Raw genomic sequence first — 16,136 nt, 5'->3', positions numbered from 1 at the left:
ATGTTCAAAACTGTCTGGTGCATTAACCTATTGGATTTCGTTTTCAATGTCTCCTTGAACCGATGTCCATCGGCAAATGTATCAATTTGGTACTGGTAAATAATTGTATTATACAGCTGTAGTTTACCTGTTTTATTTTTAACGTTACATGTTTTTAATCTTGCACAAGATAAAAGAAAAACGGCGGATTGTTTAAAATAGCGATTCATACGAATTAAAATGTCGATTTTTTTCCAAAATAACATTTGTATGTTATTAAATTACTAAATTTGTTATCAAATCAACCTTAAATACTTTTATTTACACGTCATGAAGTAGTTAAAATGTTTTTGGCTTGTCGCTCAATTTGTTTTGTAAAGTCGTACAAAAGAATGACGAGGGGCAACGTTTCTTATGTCACGTGAGCTAACACAGCGTCACGTGACTTGACGTGAACGTATATAAACACTGTGACATAGCGTGTTTACAACTCCGGAGTCAGATCATACTGCGGCAACAGCTGTCCTTTTATTTTTTTATTTTAGCCTGCACAAATGGCGACCGACGTCGAAACACTCTCTTTTGAGGAAGCTTACTACGACCAATATGACTACTACAACCTGAATGAATACTCGTGCCACGTCGGTGGAAAAGGGAGATCCAAGAAAGAAACCGAGCTCAATACCAATCGCCATTGCCCCGCCGGACACGAAAGAAAGATTGCGACTAAATTTTATAACAGTGAGGTGAAACGCAGGCGAACCAAAAGCTCGTCTACTTGATGTCTCTCGATTCGTCTCTTCTGTTGTTTACAGGTAACTCAAAGGTTTTGAAAAGGATGACTTAATTTTGGTGGCTTATTTTTTTTTTATTGTAGCCTTGTTGTCATGTAAACAAACACACAAGGAGTGCGTTTGCGTTAGCGTGTGGCCTTGTAAGTGACGTCAGATGCGCACTTTTCACATTTTTCAAGGATAATACAAAAGCAGCCCAGTGATCTTGTTGACAGGTGGCTACATATCTTTACGGTGTGGGAACTCGTTGTACCTGCTTGCTGTAGAAATTTACCCCAAATTCAGGGTAGATGTTCACGTAGGAATTAATAAACTAATAAGCAACCCTGTTTGAGTTAAGATATACGGTGAACAGGCATTTATTTCCACACCACAAATGATTAAAGCCAAACACTGGAGGTTAATTTAATAGTGCAAATTAACTGAGGAATATTTTGACTGTTTTATTTTTACATAGGTCTGGACCTGGTGTCGGATGCCTAATGTTGACTGTGGCCAAGATTATTCTTCCTTTCCTGTCCAAGTGATTGAGTGTGATAACCGCGCCCAACCAATCATGTCACTTGACAGCTCTGTGTCTCCCACTCCTTCATTCTCTGTAACCGGATCTGATGATCTCAAGCTACATTTGTGCAAGAATAGTTTGTGTTGGGCTAAATAGGTCAGCCATGTGTGTATGTGACCCATTTGTAAAGGTGAAGGTATTCCTTTTGAGTGGGGAAAGTTTTACTGTATTTTAATGGAATAAAATTGAGTTTACGCATTACTTTGTTTCTGTGCTGTTTTATGTACTATAGTTACAATTTTTGTAAATATTTTGTCTGTTTAAAAGCAGGTCTACATTTTGAGCATTTATTGGATATTCTTAATTAAGGGATTTGAATCCTGCATTACTTTTATAAGATACCCGTGAATGTTTACTTTTCTCTTGAAAGGAAATTTTCCAGGAAGTGGAACTAGGGAAGTGTTTCCGGGTCGTTACCCAGCGTGTCTTCTTAAAATCGCTTTAGCGCTACATAAACCTTCGTTTAACACGAACACTTGTCGTTCCAAGATGCAGCTCTGCAAAGTGTGCAGCGAACAAACACCAAAATACAGATGTCCTGCCTGTGATATAAAATAGTAAGTAACGAGTTTTTTTTTTTTTTTTTTTTTTTAACACATGCGCTCTTCCTCGCTTATTTTGGATCGCGTTTACGAGTGCTAAATTAAGCACGCGCACCATAGAATCAAACCAACAAACGTGGATAATATTTTTCTAAAATCAGTCACTTGAATCGTCGATGTGCGTTCATAAATTAGGCTTCTGTACACGTGCTTTTTTAATCTAGTTTACACTGAGGTTCTTAAGCGCAATATTAAACATGTCTCCAAGGCATCTCAATAATTGTTTGTATGTCAATTTTAGTACAGTGCTGTAGTTTAATTTAGAAAAAAATGTCTTATACACAATAAATCGGTCCAGAAGGTAGTTTCACATTTTAGATATTGAAAATGATTATTTCGTAAAGCTTAATTTTTTTGCCATATCACCAAAATATTAACATAAAACAATGAAATAAGCTCTGCGTGCGTACTCGTGTTGCACTAATTTTAAATACATAAAAATGATACGTTATAAAATCAGTATATTAACGAGATTTCCCTTTTCAGTTGTTCTCTTTCCTGTTACAAGAGGCATAAAGGTAGGAAACAATGGTTGTAAAATCCCAAGTTGATAATGTGTTCATTAAGTGATACATTTTTGTATTGTCTATACATCATCAGACTCATGCCTTCCTAAGAAGCGTACATCCAGTGGAAGAAAGGACACTGCTAGTGCTGGTATGAGCCACTAACTTTTTTAATATGATCAGAGAAATTAGATTGTTAAAATGACTCACTTTAATGACTAAAAAGTACAGCAATATACTATCATTACTCCTGCTAATAATAGAAAATGTCATGTGCTATTTTAGTTAAAGCAGACGTTCAACCAGCCAACAAGTGGAGCGTGGAGGGTCTTCTGTCTGAAGATGACAGCACTGATCTCGTACCTCTAGAGAAGCTTCAATTGTTGGGTATGAATATAAAATTCTGTTTTAAAAAAATCTAGGAGATAGTTTAACTTAGAGAGTGGGTTGGCAATGCATCGTCAGTGGGAGAAAAATTGTGGCTTACCATAAATAAAAGTCATAATAGTGTACTTGTTGGACATGCACAATTAATGGTCTCTAATGTATTATTCTACAGGTCAATCAACAGAGCTAAAGAACCTTCTTTGTAATCCTCACCTAAGAGAACTAATAAGGACCATTGACAGCGCAGACAGCAAGGAAGCAGCAATGAAGGCGGCTATGCAGGAGCCCTTATTTGTTGAGTTTGCCGATCAATGTTTGACGGTTGTGGAAAACGAAGCCAACTCACAGGAGTTTAGTTGAGGTCATGAACTGGTAAACCTGCTGTATTTACTTTTTTTTTTTTTTTTTTTTTTTACAAGGGTTTTTTTTTTTTTTTTCCTGGAAACAAAAATGATCACAAAGGATGCTGAGGCATTCACCTTGAACATGTATTTTTTTAATATCTATTTATTTCAAATCCAATTAAATAATTACACTTTTGTACATCTCCCATTAAAAGCTAGAGAAAGAAGTTACAAATGTGTTCAGATTTTCCATAAAGCATGCATGTACCAATAAAATCATACAATATTCAAATCAGAAAAATATTCAATCTAAATGGAAGAAGAAAGTTTCAAATATTCCACTGGTGTGCATTTTTTAAAGCAAGCAACCCCTGATTCACATATGAATTGTTTGATGGTTTGAATGTGCAATTATCTGCTTTAGATGTGCAAGCAATGCATACCCACTTTGGTTCTGCAGCATAGAAAATTGTTTGTGTGCTTGTCAGTGTTTCTCTTTATATAATAAATCATTACAACTAAATATAATAGCAGCCTATCAGCAATGCAAGTACTTTTTGTAGTTTTCACTGATTTAAGTTACAACAGAGTGAATGATATTTGACCTAAAGTGGCAACATCTACACTCCTGTAACATTTTTTGATTGTGGTCAGCGGAAATTTGATTCAGAACCCCAGAACTGTGAGGCAGCAGACATTAACTCTTTCAGTGCCATGGGTGAGAATTCCCGTATTTTAAAATTGTAATAAAATAATAAAATTTGCGTCAAATACATTTTTTTTATGGAGGGTAGCTGACAGCCTTGACTAGTGCTTATCTAATATTAAGCCAACTGAGCACTGCAGTGATAACTTTAAATATTGGATGGAAGTGTCTATACACATACAACACACGTTACATACTTGTAATTCTAAGTAAGGACTGGAAATCAATCTTTGATATGATACCACCCATGTTTACATAGACATGTTAAAAAATATTCTGTCGGCCGAGAGAGAGGAGTGAAAATGCAAAATATACTAGGCACTCTAGGTTGTCTTTTCTGATAATGCTTGGCACTGAAAGAGTTAACTCCCAAATTGTACTTGTTTGATCTAAAAACATGTTAATGCACACATTTAGACCTTGCAGTAGAAATGATTTAAGTCATCAGTTCCTCGAGGCCAATATGGAAGAATTTGGCTCCTCTAACTTGTGTTAAACACTGTGTAGTCTTAATACCTGATCTGGCCTTTGACCCATTTGTCAGGGTTTATATTTTTTACAACTGTATAAAACCTGATTACTGCATTCAAAAGCCACCTTATGATGAAAGATAACATGACAATGTTCTGAGAACATTTGCCTCTTGTCACATGAAAACCTCACTACAAACCCAGCTTGTTCATGGAAGTAGGCAGTAGTGTTAGATAACCTAGAGTGTCTTTTCCAGCAGGATTTCATTGAAGCCGCTCACGTAATTTCTCATCTCTGGTTGTCTGTTTGCATACAGAAGTGGCGACCGTTGGCAGTGTAGTTTGACAGATCCCTAAAATTTGATTGAAAAGCACTTTAATCAGAATTTAAAATAAAAAAATAAGAAAAAAAAACACCCCTCTTTCCTAACCTTGGGTTGAGCCCGAATGGAGGCGATCCCTTGCATGTTCTGGTTGGTCTCCACCTTGTATTCTCCTCTCTTGGATGGTAGTTTGAGAGATGCCACTACAGACATCATCTTGTGAAAGCCCGTGGCTCTCATGGACACCGTGATGGATGGGGGTGACGGCAAAACCAGCCCCAGAGGCCATCCTCGCACTGTGACGGGCTCCTGAACGCTAGACAGCTGCACCGAGCCCCGTTCTCTGATGATGGCGTTTAATTCCGGCACGTCCTCCTGCATCATGAGGTCTTCCACATCGTCAAGCTCTGCCTCAGCCAATGACGTCAGTAGTGCCTGATATAAGAATTCAAAGGTCACCAATTCTTTCCAGCTCATGTGAGGCCTCACCCTCCTGACAGTCTTACCCTCCACTTCCTCCAGGATTTCTGAATAAGTGCTGCAGCTCTGTCCCATCTCTGGACTCGCCTTCTGACGAGCCAAGAGCGGACCGCTGGAAGAAGCATACAAATCAGATGAAAATGCTTGACCGCATTGTAATCCGAAACTAGAATCTTGAAATCTAATAGACGAAGTCCAGCCACAAATACAAGAATTTAGCAAGTAAATGGACAGCCCCCTATTTTTTTTTCAACTATCTACATACCACAAGGTGACTGCAAATCACCTTTATTTTCCCTTAAATAGAAACAGCTCCAACATAGTTCGTTGTAAGGGTGTCAAATTAACAGAAAATTGACATCAACAAATTCTTCAAAGTTAAAGGGTCATTTTTAATTGCTTTAATCTAATTGTATATATATTACACATAAGGCTTCTCGCGCTTCAGATAGGGGTTGGAAATTGGAAAATCAATCAAATCAGTCAATCACACTGAAGTGGACACTGATTGGTTGTCATTGTGTTTGGTATAATCAGATAGGCTGCTGTTGTACAGTCGTGTAGATCTGTAATTATAGATCTAGATTTTCTGCACTAGCCATAATATTTTTATATCATGTGCATCAATTCTGTATGTATGAGATAAAGATTGGGAAACACTGTAGTACTGGAGCTCTCCCTAGTGGGGGAAGATGGTACACTACATATTCATCAATTCAAAACTGTTACAATAACTGTTTCTCAACTTCCAAATTTAGATTAAAGATCCAAACAGAAACGCTATAGAAAATGGATGGATGTCTGTTACAATTAGTCTATGTTGGAAACATAAAATGTAAACAAGTACCTAATGAAACGCCTGCACTCTGCACACCAATACATACTAAGACTACATATTACACACAAGGCAAGTTGAATTTAGATAAAGTTTGCAGAAACTGTACTATGGAAAATGCATGCTTGTTCATCACACTGGCTAGTGTTGTGTCTGACAACTACAGACGAGCTAATCAGCGTGATAAGATGCTTCCTGCTGGTTCCTCTTTGGCCAGACAGGTCAAAAGGGGCCAGACAGAGCAAATGAGCCAACAGACAACACTCAGCTTGACCTATTGAGGCGTTAAGTTTACCTGCTTGAATTAGAGTCGCAGAATGACGTCGCTCCTGCCGTTTGCGGCGTCGGTAGCGCAGCCAGCAACACTGGATGCAGAAAGCACACTTGGAGAGGATCTTCTTCCTCTGATCTTCTAGTAAGTTTAACTATTAGCCAAACACAATACGACAAATTGGATATTTGTATGAGAAAGAGCGTAAATGACTTAAGTGATTACTCACCATTGACTGTGTGAGAAACACTTTGGTCCGCCCATAATGCACCAAAGATTTGGCTTCCCTTCTAATATTATGAGCAGGGTGTTGGAGCAACAGCCCAAATAACCTCTGAACTTCTTCAAGATCCATTTCGTTGTCACAGCCAGCCTTCACTTTTTGCAAGAAAAAACGATTTGGAGTTAATCACACCCCATAACCAGAGGTTTTCAGCACACAGACGTAAAATTAAGCAGGGTTAAAAATGATTTTCACAACATCACTTGCACATACGGATTTGAAGTCATGCAAGTGCAAAATAAGAGTGCAGTAATTCAACACAAAAGGTACCTGACAGTGGGTTAAAACAAGCAGAAATTGAAGCACAATTACCAATAAAAAAAACATTAAGCAGAGCAAGCACCAAAGGCCAAACAACACATGCATTTACCTGGAAATTTCAAAAGAAGCTGCATTTTTTTTGTTAGACAATCCTGTTTAATATAAGTGAAATGTCTCAAGAGAAGTTTGGGTCAGATTAACTAAGGATGCAAGAGTGGAGAAATGAGAATAAACCAGAAGACCTAAAGAGAGGAAATAAAACCACTTTTATCCCATAGTAAACATGCCAAATTATCTGTTTATCTTTAGACGATTCAATAACAAGTTGGAGACTGACCAGAATTCTGAGCTTCGAACTTGGAATTTGAGTGTTTCAGTATGCATCCATAACGTTGCATGAAACACTTGAATGGAATTCTGTGCAACAGCAATGGTAAATTAACAAACATGTTCATTAATAAATGACAGGAATTAGTGATGAAAAAATATGTTTTACCTTACAGGAAAGCCAGCAGCACTTATATGTATTGTCTCTACAATCCCACAGGCCTCCAACTGCGTGATCACCTGGCAGCACACAGGAGCATTTTTAACATCTTATTGACACAGAATACAATTGTTTTATGTTCAAATTTACCTCCTCTTTTTTAAATATGCATGGCTTGCAATCTGAATTTGGTTTAATACAGCGAGTGTAGTGAGGAGTTGTTGTGTGGAGGATGCTCATTAGGTTTTCCAAGGAGTTCTGAGAACACAAAAACACTGGTCGAAGGCCTACTTTTGTTTGACACCAACACAAGCCAATATAAATTCTAAATTGCTTCTACCTTGAACTTGGACACCACTGTGACTTTACTGAGTCCCTTGTTTGAGGAGTTCTCGGTTTGCTTTTCTGCAAAGATTTGCTGAAGCAGGGAATTATCTGACAAATGAAGCAGACTGATGATCTCAGGTGCCACAGGATCCTGAAACACAATGTCATTTAGTGGGATGTGAGCCATCGATTTTATATCATGCTTGTGCGCTCGTTAAGGTCATGGATGAGCTGATGGAATCTATGCCAGCTAAGTTTGGATGAGAGGTCGAATTCTCCCCAAACTACCAAACCAAACAAAACCAAACCTATTTCCAGAACACATTCAAATTGACCTAACAGGTGGGTTTTTGGAATGTAGGAGAAAGTATTCAGAGCAACTCAAAAACTGTAGAAGGTGAATAGAGGAGTTATGCTATGTTAACACACCTTGTTTTTCTCCACCATGCCTTCTATCTTGTAGGTGACTTTGCCAGCATAATGGGCCACAGTGAAGTGTGGCACCTTGCTGAATTTGTCCCAGCTGATGTTGCCGTTGGCAGCAAGCTCCTTCTCGAGACGAATCCTGAGCACCTCGGCATCCGTGGCTCGATTGAGACGGCTCTCCTACAGAACATGGCACCTTACTACAGAGATTTTTTTTTTAAAAAGGGGGGACAACATGGAAAGCACCAATTCAAAGAAAATTACCTCATCAAGAAGAGAAAACACACTAATTGGGCTTCCTTCGAGGAGCTCCAAACAGCTCTTGTTATCTTGGTATTTGACAAAGGACCACTGTAATCCTTCTGACACATATTCCTCCTTGAGGGGGAAAAAAAACGCGTGAAAAAAATACATGCATTTAAAATATTTTTTTCAAAAAATTACACTAGGTGATACAGCCAGACCTTGAAGTTCTGAAGGTGTATATCAAAACTTAACATTGTTACTTCAGTAAAGGTCATTTTGATCAAGAACATTAAGGGTAGTTCAGTAAGCACTTGAGTAATAAGCCAAGATGGCAATGGACTGGCAACCCGTTCGGTGCACAGATACTTAAGGCCTGACAATACTATCACCATGAGTAAAAAGTACAGCAAACTAACAAATCAGCACCTGTTGGGCTCGTAGATAATGGGTAACAAAGTGCTGCTGGAGTTTTTCATTGGCATAGTTGATACAAAGCTGCTCCAAATTGTTACTTTGGAAACATTCAAAGCCATAAACATCAAGCACACCTGGATAGGAAACAAATGAAAGATGCAACAATTAGATAGACGAATAATCAAAATAAATAAAGTGCTCCAAATTAATAAATAAACCTATATGTACCTATGAAATTGCACCATGTGGATTTGTCAGCACAAATGCTGTTGTTGATAAATGTCACCAACCATTCAAATAATCTGTGTGGAATGACAAGGAACATCCTCACTTGTGTATACAGTAAACAAAAAGATATCATGGTTTAACCTTTTCAAACGTCTAGGCAACAGAGGACAAACAGCCTCATGGGTGTTTACTGTATTATTTGATGATCAACTGCTTCTACTTACTGGGCATAGATGACTTTGGCGAGGCAGTCTCGTCGCACGCAGCATTCAACCTGGGAACAAGGCTTGTGTACACTCTGCCTCCCCGCTTTTAATGTCCTCACACTTAAACATGTCTGAAGCTTCTCAGCAGGAATTTGCAGCAGTTCAGCAGCAGAATGCAAAGACACTAAAACACATAAAACACATAAACAATCAAAACAATCGAAATATCATAACTGTTCATTTATTTTTTTTCAGTAGATCAATTATAAATAAGTTAATGAAAAAGTTATGTAATATTGTCATTTGTTGAGATGTGCATTTGAAATTAGCGTCAAGCTAAGCTAAATCAGGATTTTTTTTTTCCAAAAGAAAGAATTATACTTTTTGCAGTGAAGCAACATGCTTTACTTTTGAATGAACCACTGATTTTTTTTCATGATATTGAGATGTGCTGTCGATTGAAACTTTAACAGCTTAACAAACTTAAATACCATTTGATAAAACTTAATTACAGCATACAGTACATGAAATACCTTTGGACTGTTCCTTTATGTCACACGGCTGTGTATCATCTGCTGATATTGAGAATTTCACATTCCCCAGATGCAGAATACCTGCTAGTATCTACAGCGAAAGAACATATGTCATAAAAAACAACCAAGTATTCAAAATAAAAATATTAGACTTACCCTAAATATCTCTCTCTGCCTCTCTGCAATTATGCGCAGGTGGACCATCGCATCAAGTGTTTCTTGAAAACAATCCTCTGCAGGACAAAAATACACAGTGGTCACTAGAGCTGGCAAAATTTGAACTATTTTATATCCACAAAAGACCTACCATCAATTGTTTTTTCAACATTTGGCAGCCACACAAAATGGTGACCTTGTGGCATATTCCACTCCTTTCTCTGCTCCTTTGTAGCTGCTTTCATCATCTAAAAATCATAATACCCAGTCTGAATGTATAAATTGTCACTACTTGCACAGGTAAACTATGGGGAGACCTAAACTTAAAAATAAATAAATAAATAACACAAAAGGGGTTAGGGGACTTGTACTTGGGAGAAATTCGGTATGTGTAATGTGTTTATATAAATGCTGGTGCAGAATATGCATATACAGGATACCATATTATATTTATGATATTATTTAGCATTGTGTCATTTATATGGGATATATGTAACTAATATGTTTGTATTTTTGTAAGTATTTGTTTATATACATTATTATAAAGTGTATATATGCTATACTGTATATGTATATGTGTGTTTATATATTGGGTATATGTGCATAATTATGTATCCTGTATTTATATATACACAGTACATATACTGTCGCAATATTAGGATATAACACAAGAACACATAAAAGGGTAGAAAATAAAAAGTATTTATACTTCTTTCGACTCATTTTCGAACACAGTACGGTTTTTGTTATGTTCTGCTTCATATCCAATTTTATCCTATTTTGTATATACAAACTACATATATTTTTATACACAGTACATTTTTTAAATAAAATCATTCATTCATTCAAAATTGATTATGGGTAATCAGTATTAAAATTTCACTTGGGCCATCACCTGGTAAAAGATATGAAAGTTCCTTTCATTGGCTGATTGGTAGGCAACTCTGGTTTTCTCCAGTAAATATGTCTGCACAGATGCCCCTACTAAAAGCTGACACCTTCACATTAAAACAGATGAACAGATTTAAATGTATACCGACGTGCCAGACAGTCACCATCTGTCAAAATGTTCCTCCCAGGCAGCTGTAATAACCTGTCAAGTTGCAGTTGTATGTACTTTCCAAAGCGACTGCTGTTGTTGTTGCGGAGTGTGCACGCATTGCCTGCATGGAAGGCAAAATGTTTACTTGTGCCTACAAAATGGGTGTTATTTTTAGGAGACAACAGCACCACCGTCGTACCAAAAGCTTCCATGATGGGGTTGGAGTCCAGCACTCTCCTCTCTATCTTCTCCACAGTGTCCTGACTCTCCACCACTGAGGAGGAGGCTGCCACTGTGGCATAGTATTTCATAAGGCAACGAGAAGTCCAGGTCTGTGAAGAAATAGAATGGACTTAACATGATTCAAAAGTTAACAAGCATTAATCAACTCTCTAGAGCAGAGGTGCTTAATGCACCGACGATGACCAAAAAAAACAGGTGCAAATAAACAACTAGCCTAAAAGCTTGCCGCAAATGCACATATTTAACTTTGACGCATATGCATCCGAGTAAACTTAACTATACTATATACTATAATATACTTAAGTACAGTATACTTAATAGGCAGCAATGCTAATATAACGCAATACTCTTTCGGAAATTTAAAGTTACTTTTCTTCATCCTGTCAATTGAAGTTATCTTACAGATATTACAAAAAAAAATAATAGTGATATGGATTATAGGGGTATTCAAGTTAATGTTCACATTTGGGTGATATCAAAAGCGCTCAAAGAATTTGTATCAGCCCTCCTCGCCCAAAAAAGTGTCTTGCATGAGGTTGGTTGCGAAGGACGACCTTTCCTGCACCACTCTCCCCGCTGACCACCAAGGACTGGTCCACTGGTCCCAACTGGCCTTGAACATTCCTGTAGGCTTCCTCCGCCACAATAAAGATATGTGGTTTAGGTTCCTGCAAAAAGACATCTATTGATATGGTTTTCATCTGGAAATCATCTCGGAGTGCATGCAAATACGTACCTTGAGTTGGGGAGTACAGTGATAAGCTTTCATCACATCCAGGGAGTAAAGGTCAGGAACAGGTTGGAAAGGATTAATAGCCACCAAGGTGCAGCCAGCATGGGTGTAAAATACATTCATGTTGTATCTGGCCTCCAGGCATCTAAGCACTGTCACACAAAAACATTATGTCTCATTTGGCATGAGGAAATGTGCTTTACACATAGGGGCATTTTTTTTTTTTTTGCATTGGTGTGACAAAAAAAAAAAAAATCTTTGACAACTACTGTATAGCTGGGTGAATGTAATGCTCTGGTTTCATGTCTGGTCGTTTATCTTATTTGACTCCTGATTGCTTCAGCGTAGTATGACTGTAAAAATATTCTTTTTCACCCTTCTAACCGCCATGCTTGCACTACATCTGCCCAACAAGAGCGCCATTTGAAAGTCGCCATGGACGTAAGTAAATACATTTCCAACTGTACATGGTTTCAAAAATTAACAACAACAGCAAGCAAATGCAATGTCATTTTCATGCAAAGAATGTTCATGTGAAAACAGCAAAAAATGTGTGGATGTATTTCCTTCAAAGTGAGATGTTGTAAAGTGTCAAAAAGATATGCGAACACAATACACGAAAAAGACACAAAAAAAGACAAAGTGAAACACACTAGTAAACAACAGACTTTCTCTTTGTCAACATAGTTCGACGGCAGCTCAACTGAATGGCGCAAGAAAATCAATATAATATGTCCCTTTATAATACATTTCAAAAATTTTATTTATTATAGTTTTCTATGCTACAAAATTTGTTTAGTGAAGACCTATGTACCCAATGCATCGATCTTCCAGCTGTAATGACTTAGAAATGTCAGAGCAGTACCATTTTAAACTTTTACATGTTTTAATCATCTGGGGGGAAAATTCAGTTCCCAGGTGCGTTTTTTTTTTCAATGATTCCTTTATGATGTCGCAAAAAAAACTCTAAGGAAATTTACATGTCAGTTGCAGTGAATGAGTTAAAACACCGTGTTGCACATAGGTTCAATTAAAGAAAAAAAAACTATACTTACACATCTTGTCCATCTTTAAAATGCTATTTTAGCAATATATCTGGAAGTGTGTGGTCTTATGAAGCCCCCAAGAGCACTTAATAAGTACTGTATACTGTATTTCTTATAGTTACCAGTTGTTGGCGTCACAGGATTGACTTGGGTAAGATCGTCATATGTGTGCAGCTGAGCTTCACCATCAATAAGAAAATCGAAGATTTCATCCTCAAGTGAGTCGATAAGGCATTGATCCTTTGAAGAAAACCTCTGTACGGATCCTTGCACCTACATGGCATGAGCCAGGACAAAGACAAAGAAATATTTATTTAGGTCACATTCTACTTGTTTGAGCACATACAATCAGGTCAAGGTTTTACCTACATAATCCACCCACTCTACTGAATGTGTCCTCTTTAATCTAGTCAATCACTTTCACTTCAGCCTGTCAACTTCTTTATCCCTCTAGGATCGCATGGATTGGATATGTCAGGTGTATGGACAAATGTAGAAGTTAAGCTTTCGCAAACACACTACATTGATGCATACGGGTAATAAAATTGACCAGTTATTAAAATGATGATGATGATTAATATTTTATACACCTACACGATCTTGGTGGATTTTGCAACAAACTAAAATTGCGCTCGGCAGAAAGATAACGCCACACTACAAGCACTGACATGCATGTGCGATTTCAGTCTTCAGTGTAAAAGAAAAAGGTGTTACCTCATCGAAAAGGTAACTGAGCAAATTATGTTTTATGCTATTTTACAGTTTTGAATCAACTGCTTCTTTGGGCTCTGTGTAAGCTTAAACTTTGGTTCGTCTGTTCAAATAACAACGTTTTCAATAGAAATAAGAATCAAAGTCGGTCACGAGAGTTTCCTTGAAAAGTTTTTTTGATACAAACTCAGTCGACCCGTTTTTTCCCCCCAAACTTACCGCTCCACCTCCATTGCTGTGCCCGCTCATAGAACTCATGGGTTTAGCGTTCACTCCGCCAAAGCGTTTAAACGTAGGGTTAAGTTGTTAAAACAGAACCTTTTCCACTTTGCGGCGGATCCTGACTTTGGCCATTCTGACAAATTCTTCTAGGGCAACTCCCGTCCTGTTCCTGAGTTTCTTTACTCTCAACACGACTGTCTCCGAAGCCGATGACACACACACGTTCAATCCCTCCCTCTTTCTTGTGACGTCACGCAAGTATTGACTCTTCTTCTAGTACATTTTTTATGGCGCTTGGCCAGAAACGTTTAAGTGCTCATACCCCCATCTACTGGTATGGAGTTTCAACCAGGTATGCTCTCTTATTCGCGCTGATGGTACATTTAGAATCTTTATGAATGATAGAGCTTCTAAATCTTCATTATTTTATTTAATGGCGATCTATTTAAATCATATATGTAGATTTTTAAATCAAATAAAACATACCAAATACGAGTTTTTAAATATTCACATTTCATTTTATGGGACATTTCTTTTATTCACGTACCTGTATGTAAATTATTTCAGTCGTATAAAACATTCATAAGTATGCAACAATTGACTAATTTCCCCCATTTTTCGTGACGTTATTTTGGTGTGATCAAGTCATGCAAGTCCAGTTTGCGCCCCTCTCAGAAAAAAAACACTATGGCTGGTTAAAAATGTTTTTTTCGCGTTGTTTTTATATATATTGTACAGTTGAGTCCCTTCTGTCGCCTCCATTTCGAATTTTTGATTTGCATGAAACGTTTCTATTTCTTACAGGCAAAGAGATAGAACTAATTTTCCCCGTCCAAAAAATGTTGAAAGCTTGCTTTTTTAGATTATTTTAGATCATGTCAAATCGCGCCCAATTTTGAGGTGAGAGACGAAACAGAATAAATTTGATCCAATATGTACGATGTCAAAGAAAATGGTACAATACCCAAATTTATATCGCTGGGACTATGAGGAGATAGCTATTGTTTGTGTGCTCTATCATTTTGTCAGCTTTTTTAAGTGTTTTAAATGTGGGGGCCCCGGGAGTCAGGCTTTGCTTTTGCCACGTGAAGTGTAATTGCACCTCAGTGGTACCAGATGGTGCAGCGGTGCTCTCATTGTCAAAGTCTGTGCAGGAGTTCCAAAATTGTGTGTTTGTGTGTGTGTGTGTGTTTGTGTGTGTGTGGAGGGGGGGGTTCTTTCTTTCGAGGGCATTGCAAAAACTGTGTTAAAGCATTACGTCATGTGTCTTTGATAGGTTTAAAGACAACTATCACTGTATACAGTACTAGAAATAAACATAACCAATTGCCATTGATATTTTCCCAAGGTGGCGATTGAAGTATGCATGCGCATGTGTATTTTTTTTTTTTTTATACATATATATAATCAAGCGGATCCTGGTTGGATTCAGACCTGCAAGCAAACCTTTCCTGCTACAGAGCTTTTATGAGCCTGCACTGTATCAAAATTATGGTGAGTACAGTAAATAATTATAAAAAGGTTATCTACTATTGCAGACATATTTTTCTAAGCAGCTTTACACGGTGAATAAATGTAAATATAGAAAGATGACTTTGGGTGTCACTTGAATGATTTCAATGTTTTGATGTTCTCAGGTCATGTCTCATAAGAAACTGAAAGAAGCATTTGTCAGCAACCTCAATGGGACGAGTTTACAAGAGGTGGTCGTTGGCTCATTTCTCGCCCCACTCTGCCTCCTCAACCGAGCACTCATTTTAATCCTCTACCATCAAGCTAAGGGGAATCTACCACTACCATTTCCACAAATTTCTCACCTGCTGCTTGATTTTTTCGTGCTGGTCCTTCCCCTTATCCTGTCATGCACCGTCCTGAGTGAACATCTTCTCCAGGTGGTTTTGAGCTTTGCCATTGTTTTGCTATGTGTATTTTGTCATATTTACCGTAGTAACCATCAGGCATCTCTCAGCACCTTTCTTAACAGAACTGTTTGCTTTAAACAACTTCCATTTGTGACCTTCTTTAGAGTGATGGTGAATGTGCAAACAGCTATCAGTATCCTGGCTGTAGACTTTAGAGTCTTTCCAAGGCGCTATGCTAAAACAGAAACTTTTGGAACAGGTGCAATGGATTTTTGCGTTGGGGGGTTGCAAGTTGCAAGTTCAGATGTATGGCGGGGTGTCGAAGCGAGCCATAATTGGTTTTTACATGAGCAACTCTGATGTCAATTTCAGTCGACTGCAAGTGGCTTCAGATGCCTGAAAACGTGTTTTTTGCTGCTTAATAAATAATATAGATGTTTTTTCTTGC

General features: G+C 37.8%; 2 protein-coding genes and 1 pseudogene across 3 annotated transcripts; 2 read left to right on the top strand and 1 right to left on the bottom strand.

The window, feature by feature from the left end:
- The first annotated feature begins 444 nt into the window (after positions 1–444).
- Positions 445–1,539, top strand: LOC148408857 (nuclear protein 1 pseudogene; annotated as a pseudogene). Its single transcript, XR_015868540.1, has 2 exons — positions 445–794; positions 1,231–1,539. The product of XR_015868540.1 is annotated as a nuclear protein 1 pseudogene (transcript).
- Positions 1,540–1,679: 140 nt separating this feature from the next.
- On the top strand, positions 1,680–3,404 carry znhit3 (zinc finger, HIT-type containing 3). The gene is made up of 5 exons (XM_088440309.1): positions 1,680–1,895; positions 2,427–2,458; positions 2,541–2,597; positions 2,732–2,833; positions 3,006–3,404. Exons 1-5 carry the CDS (start codon positions 1,687–1,689, stop codon positions 3,191–3,193), a joined length of 588 nt encoding a protein of 195 aa, XP_088296435.1. The 5' UTR covers positions 1,680–1,686; the 3' UTR covers positions 3,194–3,404.
- Positions 3,308–14,052, bottom strand: myo19 (myosin XIX). The gene is made up of 24 exons (XM_088440306.1): positions 13,824–14,052; positions 13,016–13,166; positions 11,851–11,999; positions 11,669–11,782; positions 11,071–11,203; positions 10,923–10,992; positions 10,725–10,827; positions 9,981–10,077; positions 9,830–9,906; positions 9,674–9,764; positions 9,159–9,324; positions 8,935–9,008; positions 8,719–8,840; positions 8,311–8,424; positions 8,050–8,226; positions 7,634–7,771; positions 7,444–7,551; positions 7,303–7,373; positions 7,144–7,223; positions 6,492–6,640; positions 6,287–6,416; positions 5,183–5,268; positions 4,785–5,111; positions 3,308–4,706 (listed from the first exon to the last, which is right to left on the bottom strand). Exons 1-24 carry the CDS (start codon positions 13,860–13,862, stop codon positions 4,593–4,595), a joined length of 2,880 nt encoding a protein of 959 aa, XP_088296432.1. The 5' UTR covers positions 13,863–14,052; the 3' UTR covers positions 3,308–4,592.
- Positions 14,053–16,136: the final 2,084 nt, after the last annotated feature.

The sequence above is a fragment of the Hippichthys cyanospilos genome, chromosome 18 (genome assembly GCF_059441005.1).
Source record: "Hippichthys cyanospilos isolate Australia breed blue-spotted pipefish chromosome 18, RoL_Hcya_1.0, whole genome shotgun sequence".
Classification (NCBI taxonomy): Eukaryota; Metazoa; Chordata; class Actinopteri; order Syngnathiformes; family Syngnathidae; genus Hippichthys; species Hippichthys cyanospilos.
This window is presented reverse-complemented; position numbering and strand designations above follow the sequence as displayed.